The following is an 18218-nucleotide window of genomic DNA, read 5'->3' on the forward strand; positions in this document are numbered from 1 at the left end:
CTCTCTCTCTCTCTCTCTCCTCTTCCTCCGCTTCGAGAGCAAAAACATCTCTCCTTCTCTCCTTCTTCCTCGAATTGAACCAGACGACGCGATGTCAAAGAGCGGTGCACGTACGCGCGAGAAGGGGAAAAGAGAGAGAGAGAGAGAGGGTTAGAGATCAGGTATCAAGTGTAAAAAAAAAAAGAGCCATTGTACGGGAGCATCTGACCGTGGGGTAGGTAGGTAGTAGCACGGTAGTGTGGTAGATGTTCATCGGGCGAAGAAAGAGTAGGAAAGAGACACGCGGCGTGTCTTCGTGCATAGGTGAGGGGAAGAGGAGAGGGAAGAAAGAAGGGCAGAGACCGGTGAATCTGGCGGAGTGGTTGTTGCCACGACACGTTGGCAAGGGCGAGGTTGGCGAGGAAGGAAGGAAAAGGGAGGGAATAAAGGGGGAGGGGGAGGGGAGGGGAGGGGGGGGGGGAAAAAAAAAAGGAATGCGCGAAGAGAGAAAGAGGAAGAGGCCTCCTCTCCTATAATATGCACCGAGAGCGTTGGCAGTTTATAAGGGTCCCCCGTATTGTGGATACGTATTATCATGCTAAATATAACATGTTAACTACTTCGAATAATGCCGACCCGCGATCCTCTCGATTCTTCCCTCCCCCCCCCCTCCCTCCCCTACGACCGTTCGGCGAATCGCGTTTCCGCGCCCAGAAAATTTTATTGCCGTCGTGATTCAGATGGGCAGATGGGATGATCGAGCAACGACTTATGTTCCCACACACGCTTCTGGAAAAACGAAAAACGACGCCTCTCTCTCTCTCTCTCTCTCTCTCTCTCTTTCTCTCGTCGCGCGAGTATGAGAATCGTGCGACGCGTTATTTGGTCCAGAAGCTTTCCCCTTTACTTAGATAAAATTCTTCTGCGTCGAAGATTATAACGATAATTATAAATTAAATACGAAACAGATAATGGAATTGGCGAGACGCGACGAACGACTCGTCGTTGTTCACTCGCAGAGGGACTAAACACGACTGTTATTGTACGCAGGAATGAAACCGCGTCGATAATATTATTATCGACGAACGGAATAGAAAGGAAAGGCGCGCGCGCGTCGATGTTTATCGATTTATATTTATAGTAATGATTGGAGACCATTGATATTTTATCCTCGGTGTATTTGCTTCGTTCTTTTTTCTTTTTCTTTTTCTTTTTCTTTTTTTTTTTTTTTTTTTTTTTTTATATATATATACCGAGAAAAGCAGAATTGTTGCGAAACGGCGACCAACCAACGGCTATAACCGTTTTATTGATGAGACATATTACGGTATTTATACGCCGTGACGGACCTTGAAAATCTATGAATTAATTATATATATATATATATATTACACCTTTGTGCGTAAGATGGAAGAACGTTGTTGTATACGCCATTGAGTAGCGGAGAGATGACAAATGTACCGCAGACATCGATCCCTCCCTCCCTCTTCTCCCCTCACCACCCGATCCCTATCTCTTCGCTACGTTTAGTCGTAAAACAACCGTCCCGTACAATAAATCGCTCTGCTCGTTAGCTAATACGGTATTAACATTATTATAACTTCCCACGGGGAACATGGACAAGCGGTTTTCAAGCGGGAGAGGTTGAGGAGAGGAAGTAGAAGGGAGTGGAAGAAACGATAGTCCCGGCCTTCTTTGGAAAACCTGTCATTATCGTATCAGCGAAAACTGAGTTAAAATCTATCTTTTCGAAGGAAATTACGAGGAAAATTCATCGATCCATCGATCGACGATGCTCGCAAGAAAAATTAATCCACGTGTAACATCGTCTTAACTCTACTTTTCTTTTTTTTTCTTTTTTTCGAAACAACATTGCACACATCTTCACAACGCATATTTTAAATCATTCGTGAAATTCAACTTGATAATTGATCAACGGATAGTGTGTACAACATTTCTCTACAAATTTCTTTTCTCCGTAAAAATACACGTTATTTTAATCCCTGGCAAATCGAAGGATATATATATTATATTATCCTGGTTCGTTAAACAACTTGAAATTTATTTCTCATTAATCTCGTTTCGTTGATATAGATACGTATATCCTCTGAAACACAAAAAAGAAGAAAGGAATTTTAATTTTTATATCCATATATCTCGCGACAACCATCCAACCAACCAACTATCCCACAATACAATTCCCTTCGACGCAATTTCCCATTGCAAAGAGTGATGGAAAAGTATGGATTTCGTACACCGATTCGACACGCGCACTTACCACCATAGATATATATACATATACATATACTTTCGATCGGTTTTGTGAACCGAATATGACAAAAGAGATGCCGAGTTAAAAGGTCGATTCTCCACGGACTGTTGAAGGGGTGTGATGGGCCAGAAGCTGCTGGTGCAGGAGGCGCCTGGCTCCGGTTCCGGTTCGGCGAATCGGATGGAAGGCGGCGAAGGCGCCGGTGGGGGGGAGCTGCACCACTTCCTCCACCAGTACAACCAACAGTCCCACAGTCCCGGGCAGAGCCTGCAGGGTGGCCTTCCGCTTCCGCTTAGCCCGCAGTCCCTCAGACACGACGGTTCCTCGAGCACCGGGATCGCCGGAGTGAAAAGGGAGCCGGAGGATTTGAGCTCGTCGAGGGGGGCGCAACAGTCCAGCAAAAGGCACAAGCAGGCGCAGCCGGACAGCCCCACACCGCCGGGGATGTACCATCATCATCAACATCAACTACAGGTATTTTCACACGTATAATTTCCAATCTCTTCTTTCCCTCTTTCACGTGTTATTATTGTTTTGGAAATTAAGAGAAGAAGGCTGGAGACGTCTCTTCTCTCTTTTTTTTTTTTTTTTTTTTTTTAGGATTCTTCAGAAATTAATCGTGGTTTTTAGAGATGATGTTTCGAATAGGTTTTGATAATGATATAGTGACACGGATTAAAATTATATTAGAGAGAAGGAAGTTCTTCAGAGATTATTACAAAAGTTTCAAAATGATTAATATTTTAATTTTTTCCTTTCCAATCTCTTCTTTGTCTCTTTCACGTGACATTGTTTTGGAAATTAATCATTGAAATTGGAGATGTCTCTTCTTTTTTTTTTTTTTTTTTAGGATTCTTCAGAAAATAATCGTGGATTTTAGATATTCAATCCTTTCGAATAAGTTTAAGTATTAAAATTATATTAGAGAGAAGGAAGTTCTTCAGAGATTATTACAAAAGTTTCAAAACGTGATCAGATTTTAATCTCTTCTTTTCCTCTTTCACGTGTTTTAGAAATTAATTGTTGAGACTGGAGACGTCTCTTTTCTCTTTTTTTTTTTTTTTTTTCAGTATGTTTCAGAAACTAATCGTGAATTTTGATGTTCGATCCTTTCGAATAAATTTAGATATTAAAATTATATTAGAGAGAAGAAGGTTCTTCAGAGATTATTACAAAAGAGATTTTCAAAACGTGTGATTGTCAAGTAGCGAAGAATTCTTCAACAGATTTTAATTTTTAAAAAACTAAACATATGTGTCCCTGAAGAAGTTACATTTGAAATTTACAATAATGATCCTGTTTCCTTCGTCGATCCATACCATAGTGAAAATCCCTTCAAACGACAAACATTATATTACAATATTAAAAGAATCGATATCGATGATTGGCAATCGAAACGAAAATATTAAATTCTTTTTATCTGCCAAGCCTTTATTCGAATCTCTCCTCTCTCTTATATTTAACAAGGGAACGAGTAACTAAATCCTGCAGAAACTTGACAGAAACTATCGACAGGCACAGCTGGTAAATGCGTGCTAGTAACTTTCAGGATTCCAGTGTCCGTTCTTTAAAAAAAACGTGCTCGATAGTACTTGTCCCGATAACATACGTGACACTCCATTGGACTCCATCAAATCCGACTATGGCCCATTACGATTAAAATACTCGACGTGATCGAATAGAGAAAGAAAGAAAGACAAAAAAAAAAAAAAAAGAAAAGGATTGACATTATCCTGATCCCAGATATTAAACGCAAGACAGTAGAAATAAGCGTCCTTAACTCCTTCACTCTATTATGACAAACATACCTGACATTATCCAACTTAATCTTGATAAAAGTGCAATTTATTAGACCTCGAGACAAATACTTCGCAGTATATACGCTATATTTCTATATAATAACAACTCTCCTGTGTCACGTTTCCACGATTCAAATCCAATTATTCCAAAAATTAACGTTCGATGTTACGTACACGTAAAATCACTCACTCTCAAAACTATTTAATTAATTACATTGGAAAAATAAATTCTAAACAAATAAAAAAAAAATTACACATTTATTCTTATTTCTAACTAAATCCAATCTCTCTAAATGCTCTTATCGCATCCTATATACGAAAAATCCTCTTGAAAGCAACTTTCTCAAAGACGTAGTATTTACGCTCTCCCCATTGATCGAAACAAAAATTATTCCACCAAACAATTTCTCTAAATCAATCTCTCTATTCCCCATATCACTTCTCCCATATTATTACATATATATTATATTCGATCACAATTCTAATCACTGAAATTTGAAATTCAAAAACAGGTTCAACAATACGGCAGCCCCTACGACCCGTACAGCTCGTGCAGCCCGCGCCTCCAGTCAACGACGTACACGTCGACCTCGGCGACGGGCGCTGCAAACACCGGGAATCCGAGCGGATTGCACCAGGAGGCGACCGCGGTCTACGTGACGGGGGACGCCCTACCACCTTTGGCATCCTCGAGCTCGTCCTCGTTATCGACCACGACCGCTTCGTACACGAGGTACGAGGTTGTGCCAAGCTCTTACGCGACGACACACGCGATACGCTCCTCGTCGAGCAGCAGCAAAGTCCTCACCGTTGATCTTCCCAGCCCCGACTCCGGAATCGGCGCGGACGCGGTCACGCCTAGGCAAGATCATCATCCGCCCACGGCGCTGCATCAGGTTGGTCTCGAAATTTCGATTTAGTTTATAGAAAAAAAAAAATTTATAAAAAACTCTTCTCTTCGAAAATTTGAAAATCGAATTTTTGTAATAATTTTTATAATGTTTGACGAGTTTGATTTTCAAACTTTGCATCCTATCGATTCTGCTAATAATTGTTTGCATTTTGAGGAAGAGGTGATTTTTTTTTTGCATTTGATTTGAGAAAGGGAGATTGCGTTATAATTTTGAAAGTTTGAAGATGTCAGTTGATAGATTTTTGAAATTACTTGGGTTTGGTACAGGATTTTTAATTTAAAAGGAAACTTCTAGTTAGGGAAGAATTGTTAAAATTAAAAGAAGATAAAATATTCGCGCGATAATTCGATCTCGATGACGAGAGATAAAAGATTGCAAATGTAGAAATCTCGATCTCTTTGTCTCATGAATGTTCCATACACGCGAGTACCATCGATCTTAAACGTCTTAAATATCACGATCTCGATCTCGAGAAATATTGCGATAATCTCCATTAAAATCTAATATGTCGATCGATTCGTTCCATCGAAGGGGAGATGGTGTATCTTCGAACATTCGAATGCTAATTCGATTATAAATAAGACTTGATCATCGGTGCAATGGTTATACGTTCAAATAATCGTAAACTCCATTTTTTTTTTCTTTATAATAAATACCTACCAATCGATCCTATCTCAAACGTCTATCTACGCAGATTCATCTACGATATATACGACTCGTGCACTTTCTCGCTCGAGTTGGCCACTTTCTATCCAGATTGATATCCCAATCATCGTAAACATATTTTTGATTCGTTTTGCCAACGAATTTAATCGAGGCAACGACCAGTCGATATCGCAGTTCCATCACGCGAATCAGTTTTTTTACGATTTTTTTTTTTTTTTTTTTTTACTCGATCTTTGAAACAGAATTGTACACGGCTTGGTAACGATACTTCTGGACGATTTGCATAATAAACAACGCATATCTATCAAGAATATATCAACGTGTATATGTTTGTAATCGATGAGAATCATGTAATAGGTGGTATGTTTTTTTTTTTTTATTTGTTTGTTTTTTATACAACGAGTTTTCATTCGAGTCAGAAATCGTTTGAGGAAAAGTTTGAGGATCGAGATAGAATTAGAAGTTTAGAAGGAGTACGTATTATGGTGATTTTATGTGAGAAATATCTAGAGATATCTAAATTTTAATACTTTGTGTCGTATTAATTCGTTAATCGATTTGCTTATATTTATTATCAATATGGAATATGATATATTTAATCAGATAATATAACATATTTTCCTTTATCTTCAAATTGATCTGATGTCAAGATCATAAACTGTTTCAAGTTTTATTAGATGGATATAAAAATTTTGCAGAGTTTACAGAAATAAATAATCGCTTATGATAAATATTTAACAAGTATTTTAAAATTTGCAACGAAACAAAAATTTTTTGATTTTGATTTATATTTATTTGTAATTTTATTGCGTTATATTCTTTTATTATTCGGTAAACTTACGTGATAAGTATGTTTAATACGTGACTTTTGAAATTCCTTCGAATGCTTCCAAACATTTTGATAATAGTGTATAACCGTACGATAGTGCTATCTATTTACATTATCTATAGCCTTTATATAATCGACATAATTTTCGCATTCACTTAAAAATAAAACTATCCAACCGCATTTAAATATCAAAAAAAAGAAGATCACGACTCGAAAAATTTCTGAAAAAAAAAATGAATCGAATCGAATCGTATCATAAAAAGGAATTCCAAATCTAAAAAAGCTAATTGAATATTTTAAAAGACTCAATTACGACTCAAAACGCACAACGCATACAATGTGTCGAATTGTAATTAATTGAGGACCGATTAAACGTTAAAAAAAGAGAATTACGACTCAAAAGGATTTTTAAAAAACATTAAATCTTCCTCAGTAAACATCATCCGTCTAAGAAAGAACAAAAATTCACTTTCTGAAAGAAAGATTCCTGACAGAAAATCCTAGCGCGAAAACATTGAATCATGAAGAAAGAAAGGAAAGGATTCTCTCATGGCGTGGAAACGATAAATTTCGACTTTATCGAATTACAGTTAATTGAGGATCAAAAAAGAGAATCACGATTCGAAAGAATTCTTGGAAAATTGAGGAAGGAAGAAAAATTTCACTTCCTGAAGGAGGATTCTCTCGTGCAGAAATAATAAATAGACTTTATCGAATTACAATTAATTGAGAACCGATCAAAGAAGAAAATCACGATTCAAAAGAATTCTTGGAAAAGCGAGGAAGAAAGAAAAAATTCACTTCTTGAAGGAGGATTCTCTCGTACAAAGATAATAAATCGATTTTATCGAATTACAATTCATTGAGAACCGATCAAAGAAAAGAATCACGATTCAAAAGAATTCTTGGAAAATCGAGGAAGAAAAGAAAATTTCGTTTCCAAGAGGAGGATTCTCTCGTGCAGAGATAATAAATCGACTTTATCGAATTACTTTATCGAAAAACTTTGAGAATCGAAGAAGAGAACGATTCAAAAAAATTCTTGAAAAATCGAGGAAGAAAGGAAAATTTCATTTCCAAAAGGAGGATTCTCTCGTACAGAGATAATAAATCGACTTTATCGAATTACTTTATCGAAAAACTTTGAGAATCGAAGAAGAGAACGATTCAAAAGAANAAAGAAAAGAATCACGATTCAAAAGAATTCTTGGAAAATCGAGGAAGAAAAGAAAATTTCGTTTCCAAGAGGAGGATTCTCTCGTGCAGAGATAATAAATCGACTTTATCGAATTACTTTATCGAAAAACTTTGAGAATCGAAGAAGAGAACGATTCAAAAGAATTCTTAAAAAATCGAGGAAGAAAGGAAAATTTCACTTCTAAGAGGAGGATTTTCTCGTGCTTCAGAAATAATAAATCGACTTTATCGAATTACAAACTTTGAGAACCGATCGAAAATCACGATTCAAAGGAATTCTTGAAAAATACTAAATCTTTCATCGTCCATCAAGGAAGGAAGAAAAAATTCACTTCGAGGAGGAGTGGATTCTCTCGTGTCGCGAAAACAACGAATCCATTTTAATCGAATTACAATTAATTGAGAACCGATCGAGGAACAGAATCAAAAGAATTCTTGGAAAACACAAAATCTTTCGAGCATCGTCCATCGAGGAAAAAAGAAAGAAAAAAATTCACTTCCCGGAGGAAGATTTCTTTCGTGGCGTAGAAACAATAAATCGACTTTACCAAATTCTTGGAATTCTTGGAAAACACAAAATCTTTCGAGCATCGTAGGAAAGAAGGAAGAAAAAATTCACTTCCCGGAGGAAGATTTCTTTCGCTGGGGAAAATCGCGGAAACAATGAATGGAGCCGCGTCGAATCGTCCGTATCGTGGGCAAATTGCAAAGCCCGAGGGCCAGTTTCTCGCGCATAGTCTCCCGCCGCATAATTTTCGCGCCCGTCGAACCGAGCCGTGGCCATAAGCGATTCATCACTCCCACGTATTCTCGGTTGTCACGCGTAATCGGCCGCTTCCGGAAACATTAATCGTTGGACGGGGGCAACGGGCGGCTTATCCGCGCGAGTAAGTCATTAGCATTGCGGTTGACATTACGAATTAGAAAGCACACGCGTTCCGTTCTGCTCTGCTTGCACGCGATTCAAAATAATAAAAGGCGAGAATCGCGTTTCGCGTGCTGTCGTTATCTACCCAGCTCGTAATTAAAATATTCATATTTCGTCTAACATGACCCGCGCGAATACTATTTCCGTTTTTTTTTTTTTATCCGGGTAACCGATTGTAAGAAAGTTTTGTCCGTTCGTTCCACGAAAATTGGAAATGCGATCGTCGCGTAACGAATCGATCGAATTCGTGAGAGAAATTTCTTACGCGATATTTGTATAAATGAAAATTTCTCCCCCAAAAAACATTTTCATTTCTCTGTTTTTTTTTTAAAAATGCATGTATCTATATCGCTCAAAATATAAAAATTCTTTTTTTTCTATTTATATACTTTCCATTTGTATTTCTTTTCGAAAGTAGAGGATAATAAATGGAAATAATAGTTATTTCGCTAGTTTCTTCGAAACTTGTGACATTTATAATAAAATCGATATTTATTATTTTTTCTTTCCTTGTTGAAACAGAGATTGCCACGCGTGAGAATAATTATTTAAACAAATGTCATCTCGATTAAACTTTCTCGATTATCTAATATTCCTCTTTTCTTCTTCTTCTTTTTTTTTTCTTTTTTTTTTTTTTCGAATCTAAGTTTGTTTATTTCGCGTTCGTTCCGTCTCGCTCCACGAAGGATAATTTCGGATAGGCTCGTCGGATAGGATCGATGACTTCCGCAATGGAGCGGAGAGAACACGTTGCATTAGACACAGTGTACCGAGAGGCTTGTAATTACGGATTAAATCTCCAACGATTTTCGCTTGCACGCCGATTACACCGCGCAACGCGTTCCAACGTGTGTCTACACGTGTACCGTGTAATATTCGCTACGGGCTGCGGAGATACAGAACCGACACGTTCAAACGAAACGAAAGGTATCAGACAGATGTGGAATACCGTGAATATGGAAATTGAACGTTTCGTTTAAAAATCGAAATCAATTTAGTCGAGGTCGGTGGATACGAGAAGAGAATTTTGCAAAACTTGTGTTGCTTTTAAACTTCTTCCTTTTTTTTCGTCCATTTTCGAGATTCAATATTCGAAGTGAAATTCCGCGAAAATTTATAACATTGTACGAAAAATTTATTTTTTATTAATTTATTTTTTATTAGTGATCCTTAGAAAAATTGAAGCTTATTTAAGTATTTCTCTCTTTTCTCTCCTTTTCTCGTGGTTTAATGACTTTGGTCGGACGAAATATTTTACATTTCAAAAATACATCTTAAAACTTCGTTTCAATCGTCTTATTATTATAATCTGAGTTAGCAATCATTAATGGAGTGGAACAAATCGATTTCGTCAAAGATACGAATTAAAGGCTGGATTGAAAAATAATATAACATTCTTGTGATCTTATAGCCGAAAAAAAAGAGAGAAAAAAGAATCGAACGTTCATTTTATCGAATCGAAATTTAACGCTTTAAATAAAATTAAAGAAAAAAGAGCGCATAATTTACCATAATTTCGAATTTGTTTCGATTCATCGACCGTTCAACAGCTAAGATTAAAAATACGCATCGCAGATTCGATGTATAAAAAAAAAAAAACAAAATTGAAACGCACGATATCGCGTCTCAATAAATACTTAAACCGATCATTAAGAGTGTTTAAACGAAAACGACCAGGACAGACAACCGTACAATTTTTTCCTTATTTCCATTTTTCGTAATTTCGCACTATCAAGCAATTGCGCGTAATTTTTCGATCGCCAACCCAGGCGATCCTGCAATTTCGCTATCAATCTTTATTGAATCTCGTGTCCAACTCGCGTGCCACGTTATGCAATAGAAATCGCAATAGATATCGGGACCAAGAATAAAACAAAGAATGGAGATGGGAAAAAACTTACTGGATAATAAACCGAGACGAATTAGTCACGTATGTAAATCGTCGATCATGTTGCTGGCCCGTCCGTACGTTAATCGTATTCGAGCAAAAGTTTCTCTCCACGAGATATCGTGTGCAAAAACACATGTATGCGAAAACACGTGTTCCAAGTGTGTTGCGTAGAAGAATATATCGCTAGGGAATACTAATTAAGATAATACCATAAAAACGACTCCGCCTTCCAATGCAATTAGAATGAGAAGAAAAAGGGAAAAAATCGAAACTGGAGGAACGAGAAAAAAATAATCGAGCGATAATAAAAATCGAAAACGACCACGCTCTTTAAAGACAACAAAATTTTTCTAGAATTATTAGAGAGAAGGCCTATCTAGAAATTACAATCCAATACCGTTATACAAATATACCGCGTACTTGGTTACTGTCAAAAAAACTCCCCTCGTAAATTTATTAAATTAATCGCGTTTCATACGGATTAATTCGAGCGAACAAACGAGCATTATAGAATATCGTGTAATACGTTTTTCATATCGTATTTACATCACGTTGGTCTGGTTCGTGGTGGATCCGCTATAAATTCAATTAAAACCACTAGATCCACCAGGCTCTATCCCTATAATTAGTCGTATAACTCGAGAAACGAATGAGATAAGGATGGAAAAACGGAGGGAGAGAGAAGGGGGAGGAGATGTTATTATTCCTAATTATGGATGGCCGGTAACCGCCATCATGGATTATTGATTCTAGTGGATAACTCGGACAGAGGGAGGTTTGTTCGAGGAGGGGAAAAAAGCGCAACAAAGATGATCTCGTTGATACTTTGGATCTCGTTGATCCTTGGACTGGATGGATGGGTTCCGCGATGCCGTTCATCAGGTCGAGTAACGAGCTGCGGTAACCGTGTTACATGCATCCAACCAGGGTTTCCTCTCAGGGAAGAACTCTCGTATGAAGACGTACGAGGGAATAAACCGTTCCGAGGGCCTCTTATTAACAAACCACCGGGTGAGATCGCGTGCGGCCGGCCCTGCTCAATTTTACGAGACCGCAATGGCCTGTTCTACTCGCGGCCTTTTTCCTTTTCTTCGCCTCCGATTGGGGGACGAACGATTGAAATATACAGAGAAAAAATTTGCAGCCATGGATGCAAATAATTTCTGTAATTTCATTATTAATCATTAGAAGATGATGGAACTCTGAACTCTGCGAGGAGAGTAATAAAATATTTCTAAAACTCGAGGCAAATAAGGAATTTAAAGGAATCGTTTCATTTTTAAGAAGAAAAAAAGAAAAGAAAAAAGATAGAAAAAAACCTGCGAGTAGAATTCGGAGTGGAAGTAAATGCGGTAGCGTTTATTTAGATAAAGTTCATGAGAAACTGGTTGTTACCGAGATGCTGCCAGTTACGTAAGCACTGTTTGACCCTATCGGTTAAGGGTTAATAATTGAGGAAACGAGCGTGAATAGCTTGTCAGCGTTTTCACAGCAGATTTCTGAGATGTGCACAATTTCTATTTAGAGACTGGCAATTATTGAATCCTGAAGGAAGGAGAGGGGAAAGGGGGAGGGAAAGCCAAGTATATCTGTTACACGAAAGCGTAGAAAGATTTTTGCCGCCTCTTACTTGTACATGTATTGTTAACAAGAATCGTTATTCTTTATGCAGTCCTCGTTCGACTACACGGAATTATGTCCCGGTGGAACGGCCGCTGGAGCTGCTGTGGTTCTCGAGAGCGGTGCTGTTATACACCACCAACCATTGCAGCTACAGCTACAGCAAAGCCACGCGCAAGCACAGGTGCAACGGGGAGCTTTGGTGTCCTCTGCGGCGACCAACTCCAATCCTAACCCGAATCCTCCGAGGTCGCGGCCTTGGCACGATTTTGGAAGGCAGAACGACGCGGACAAAATCCAGATACCAAAAATGTAAGTAATCTATAAATTCGTTTCCCGGAAGTGAATGGCACGAAATAATATAATTGCCTCGTCCACGAAAATAGGAAAAGGATTCTCGAACGATAAGAACGAATCTTATCGTTGTATTATAACCTATACAGACAGAAATCGTAATAAAGCGCTCCGCGGGTAGGCGTCGGTGCAAACAGGAGCAGAATGTGTTTGCAGGCCATTCACCCGGGCCAGGCTCGGTTATCGGCTCGCAAGCCACTGTCCTGGTTGTTCTCCACCAGGTGGAATGGAAAAAACGCGGCAAATACGAAACGGAGACGCGTGTCGTCGCGCAAGATAAAGATAATAGGTCGGCGGCGAAAAGTTGGCCGTTTATACCGCGATAGGCCGTCATTCCGCCACTGGGGAAAAGCTTCCTTCGGATAAGGATAATCGCGCCTTTTATTTCGCTTTTCGCGGCACTATATTTAGAGTGGCTAGACTGAGTTAATCGCAGCGGGAGAAACCAGTAGCCAGAGTAACGTCGCGTAATGAGATGTTGAAAATCGGTTTCTCGGGGATTTCAATCGTGAAAGTTTGAAATAATTCGGAAAAGATGATGATTCAATGGGGCAAGAAATTAAGAGGATTCTTAGAATCGTTTTCAAAATATCAAATAAAGATTTTTAATTGAAATGGAAAATAAAATACGCGTATCGATATAATTGTCGATGTGAAAGATTAAGAAACAATTTCAGATGCGCATCAGTTGTGACAACTGACGTCATTCATTTGCAACGAAAACCGCAAATATTCTATGAAATATTCATGGAACGAGTTAAATAAGATTCAGTAAAAATAAAATTGCAAAAATATAAAAATATAAAAGTATAAATTATTTCAACGTCACATCATATCTTTGTTTTTTTTTACTATTTGATAAAAAAATTAAAAATGATTTCATGATTATGAATATTATTGTAATTGTATCTTAATATATGAAAATTAAATATTTTCTATAGATAAACAGATAACAAAATTATTTATTCATTCACGCATTGACATGATCAAATCCTTATATTTTTTTCTATATATGTCGATAAATCAATATATTATTAGAATATACGTTAAATTATTTCAATGAATAAAGAATGATTACATTTTTAATATTCTAAATGCAGATTCTCCGCCTATGGATTCAAATATCATCTAGAGTCACCAATTAGCACGTCGCAGCGTCGAGAGGACGATAGAATCACGTATATTAATAAAGGACAATTCTATGGAATCACGCTAGACTATGTTCCTGATCCTGACAAACCTTCTTTAAAGGCTGGCCAGACTGTTAAGGTAAAATTAAATATTATTAAGAAGAAACACGAATACAATTAACTAAGATACTTATCATAAATTTACAATTAATCATATAATTTTATAATAATTATACGATTGATTGAATTATTATTATTATCTATATATATATCATTTCGAATCTAGTTTGAAAATTTTCTATCTAACTTACGATCTAAACTTTGATTCTGACCAACGGAATAAAAATATAATCGGAATGAATTACGTATAATTATAAAGTCTTATATTGTTTTTGTTCAGCTATAATTAATATGTAATGTTTGTGAGTTATAAATATAATGTCAGTAATGATAAATATATTGAAAAATTGCTTGTTTCAAAATAAAATATAATAAAAAAAATTTTTTAATACTTTTAAAAATAATCACGTTGCCATAAAAAAAATTGGCATATTTATAACAAGAAATATACATTCAACTCTCAATGTTTCAAAGTTTAAGACAATTGCCCTCTAGCGTTCACTATAATAAGCAGCGTACAAGATACGTTGTACATGTGGCGCCAAAAATCGGTCGGCTATAAAATATAACATATATAACACGACACATATGCAATGCACTATGTATAATATCGTTATGCAGTGGTATTCCTCTTAAATCGCATTAGGACTATGCATAGCATTACGTACTGGATCTCCGACTCCTACGAGCAATAGAATTCATGCAGCTCGTCGAGACGCTTGCATCGAAAGAAGAAGTCGGACGAGGTCGTTTGTTCTCGCGGCTCTAATTGGCAGTATGGCGCACCGTTAGCAATTTCCATTCTGATAAAGTTGCCGATTCTTTTCTCCCCTTTCCCTATCCCCTTCGCTAGGAGTTACGACTTCCTTGTTAATTGCTAATCGAGCGTCTAGCCGCGTAGCAAATCGAACGAACTAGCTATATACATGTATACACGCAAGCAGAAACTCACAAGTACAAATTCATCATTTATTTACTTACTTCCCCTCTATTACTTTATCTTACTCTATCCACTTACCTTTTTTACTGGTGTTGTTCTCCTCCTTTGTTCGCTCCCATTTGCTCTGGTATTGTTGTTTTTCTTTCTTGTATCTCTGTAGTATTTACTCATAACTATCCTCTACTTTCCCCGTCTCGTTCAAATCCTTGTTTTCTTATAGCTTCGACTTCCATTCTTCTGCGTATTCATCTTACATTATGCCTGTCGATTTGTCGTAACGTATACATTTCTCTTGTTGCTTTCACAAACTGATTCTCTCTGCATCAAACACTTTCTCCGTCTTCTTTCACGTTAATTTTGGTCTATCGATAAAACTATTTCCTTGTGCAGCACACAATTCTTCGTTCATTCACCCGAATCACGAAAAATTCTTCTTGGCGTCGCTAGCGAACACGGGTGCGCACCAATCTGCGCAGTGAAGCGTGCTTCTGTCGCGGCAACCGATGTCACGCTCACGTGAAGCCTTATCATTGGCGGCTGAGCAACGCTGATTTTTCATTGGCACTACCATACCACCGATATACTATTAAATGATTGCCTGATTCTAAATTATTTGTCGACAATCTGTATGTAACTCATGGTAGAAACATTAACCCGCGAAAATGGCCCGAGGACACGTGTTGTAACTGGTTCGCGAAGGTTAAAGTTATCTGATCTCATGGTTTAAATGGCGGGACAATAAGGAACTGAATAAATATGCGATAGAAGTCTCTATTCTCATTGGTCACGCACACTATGTATTACATACATAGTCTATTATGAATTTGATAATATTCCAATAACAATTTTTCTCTTTCTATCAAATCGTATTATCATATATCGTATTAACTATTATACAGCGTTTGAATATTCGAATATTTAAAAATTTTCAAGCTTGTTAAAATTTAAAATGATAATTTTATCCCTTCAACGAAAATGATTGCAATCATGAAGATTTATTCTCTTAGCCTCACCCGTAAGAAAATTATTAACAACGTTTTCTTGATAAATTGACTGCAGTCTGAAATTCTTGAATATCTTCTATCTTAGTTTTTATACACTCTTAAGAACTATAAAACTTTTTTTTCACAATTTTGTATAGAAAAACTTTATATTCCGTAATTATATGATGCGACACGACGCAACGCAACGCGATGTAACGCGACTTGCTATAAACTATCGAAACCCGCCATATTAATCGAACGTTAGAATCGTTCGATTAATCGTTCGATTAATCGTTCGATATCAGGCGCGAAAGAAAGCGCGAAATACAAAAATGGCGGGCAAGTTGTCTTTCTCAATTAATCAATGTAATTACACTTCACCCGTTTTAGATATTTTTACCAATGAATCACGATCACCCAACTGGACATATTGCCAATGAAAAAATGTTGAAAACGCGGTTATCTAAGGATACACGACCGTTTATTGGGAATTAGTAGTGTCGAATGGTGCAATTTATGCTACTGGATTATATGGTGCAGCGTGATTTATATGCATGTGTATGTGCACTGCTGCTCGCTCGAGCGTGTCCTATGTCACGCTCACGCGAATTTCGCGTTTCGTGCGACCGATGTGTCAGCAAATTTCTCGACGGTGTTCCGTTACCGACTGAGCATTGTTTCGTCCCTCGAAGGATCATTGTGGATAAATGATACTTACTGAGAATCGTGTCGTGCTCGTCATTATGCTTTAAATTTGAAAAATTCCGTGGATAGGCACCGGATAGTCCATTCATTGTAGCCTGTCGATGTTGGAATCTATAATCTATCTATAATCTACGTTACATAATTATACGCTACCGTGTAATTTATGATCCATGTAATTGTGCGTACGTTCGAACTCACTTCTGCATAGCGACACGATATACCAAGAAAGATTTAACCTCTCGATTCAACCGCGGTAATCGACTTTTTCACGTATTTCTCCAGGCACAGTTAATTTTTTATTATGTATCCTTTTTAATATTCTATATCCAATTGTAATTTGTAAAAATAATAATTAAAAATAAAGGATAAGAAAGATTATTGTTTATCGTTTCAAGTTGAATAAATACATATTTGTATTCAAAGCCTTAAATTATAGTCACTTTTGTACTCATTCAGTGATTCTATATATGCTATCAAATGTTCGTAACCATCACCTTCTTAATGCGAGTTGATTATTATTACAGCTTTATGCCTATTTAGATCTACAGATATCGAAGCTAATTGTAAATAGATGAGTAGTTTCGCGTATCAGTTTATCAAAAGAAATTGCAAAATAAGATAATAGTTACAATTATATGTTAAATTTAACCGAAAGAAAAACTGTTGGTGATAATAGTTGTAAAAAGATATGCGCATCCTTAAATTTAACGATAAAACGATAAAACAGGAATTGCAAGAGTTAGTAACGAAAAAGTTACTTAAGCCATGGCTGAAAAAAGATGAAAAAAATATAAGTAAACGCGTCAGAGCGGAAACCATTCATCTGTCCTTATAGTATCACGCTTAATAAAGTACTTACGCGTTTCTTGATGTTTTGTCGCACAGAGCGTAGTAATGTTGATGTTCCGAGAAGAGAAGAGCCCAGAAGACGAGATTAAGGCGTGGCAGTTCTGGCACGGAAGGCAACATTCTGTCAAGCAACGTATCCTCGATGCTGGTAAGTAAAGCGTGTAGAATCACCAAGTTCATCCACCATTAAATCAACCTTAAACAAATCGATTCAAATCAAAATTCCAATTATCTTTTAATAATCGTATTGAACAAACTAAAATTAATTTCAATAAATACATTGTTATTATATTATATTTACATTTTAATTATCATTTTTTTTCGCACAAGCCGCTTGATAAAGGATGATCCTAATATATTTGGTAAGATTAAGTCACTGAATCGTATCGTTGACCATGAGCAAACGAATAAAATTGAATAGAAAATAAAAGACCATGATGCTCTTTCAAGGCATCATAGAATGATTTGCAACTCTAACAACAATTTATACCATTACAGACACGAAGAACAGCGTGGGACTGGTGGGCTGCATAGAAGAAGTTGCACACAATGCGATTGCCGTTTATTGGAACCCACTCGAATCCTCGGCGAAGGTATAAGAGTCCTTCATCATTCATTAAAGAGATTCCATTTGCATTTAACAATCTGAGGGACTTAAATGGAACTGTGCTTATTCATTCGGTTTAGAGCCATACGCGAAAAGTCTCTGTATTTTATACGAATGATTTTCCATGTATTCTCCGTGTATTACAGATCAACGTGGCCGTGCAATGTCTAAGCACTGACTTCTCCAGTCAAAAAGGCGTGAAAGGATTGCCTTTGCATATCCAGGTGGACACGTACGAAGACCCACCGCCACACGCTCACACTTACACACCACCCTCGCATCGCGGCTATTGCCAGATTAAAGTGTTTTGCGACAAGGTAGCTATTCTTCTGTGTCTTTCGACCCTCTTCCAATCTCGTTACGTCTCGTTTAACGAACGATTCGAAATAAAAAGAAAAATCATACCAACTAGCCAATCTCATGAATCATCTTGGT

The 18218-nt window shown here is 37.2% G+C and overlaps 1 protein-coding gene across 5 annotated transcripts in view; it reads left to right on the top strand.

Annotated features, from left to right (window-relative positions):
* LOC122715293 (protein grainyhead) overlaps nt 1-18218 on the top strand; it is a 140979-nt gene that overhangs the window by 114211 nt on the left and 8550 nt on the right. For all 5 annotated transcript variants that reach the window (XM_043937376.1, XM_043937373.1, XM_043937374.1 and 2 more), the window contains exons 5-11: nt 2365-2725; nt 4563-4946; nt 12148-12407; nt 13550-13718; nt 17213-17324; nt 17675-17769; nt 17930-18100. In XM_043937376.1, the coding sequence (XP_043793311.1) occupies nt 2365-2725; nt 4563-4946; nt 12148-12407; nt 13550-13718; nt 17213-17324; nt 17675-17769; nt 17930-18100 (1552 nt within the window). The remainder of the gene's footprint in view (nt 1-2364; nt 2726-4562; nt 4947-12147; nt 12408-13549; nt 13719-17212; nt 17325-17674; nt 17770-17929; nt 18101-18218) is intronic.

Source organism: Apis laboriosa, unplaced genomic scaffold (assembly GCF_014066325.1).
Source record: "Apis laboriosa isolate Shangri-la unplaced genomic scaffold, ASM1406632v1 scaffold34_cov151, whole genome shotgun sequence".
In the NCBI taxonomy this organism is placed as follows: Eukaryota; Metazoa; Arthropoda; class Insecta; order Hymenoptera; family Apidae; genus Apis; species Apis laboriosa.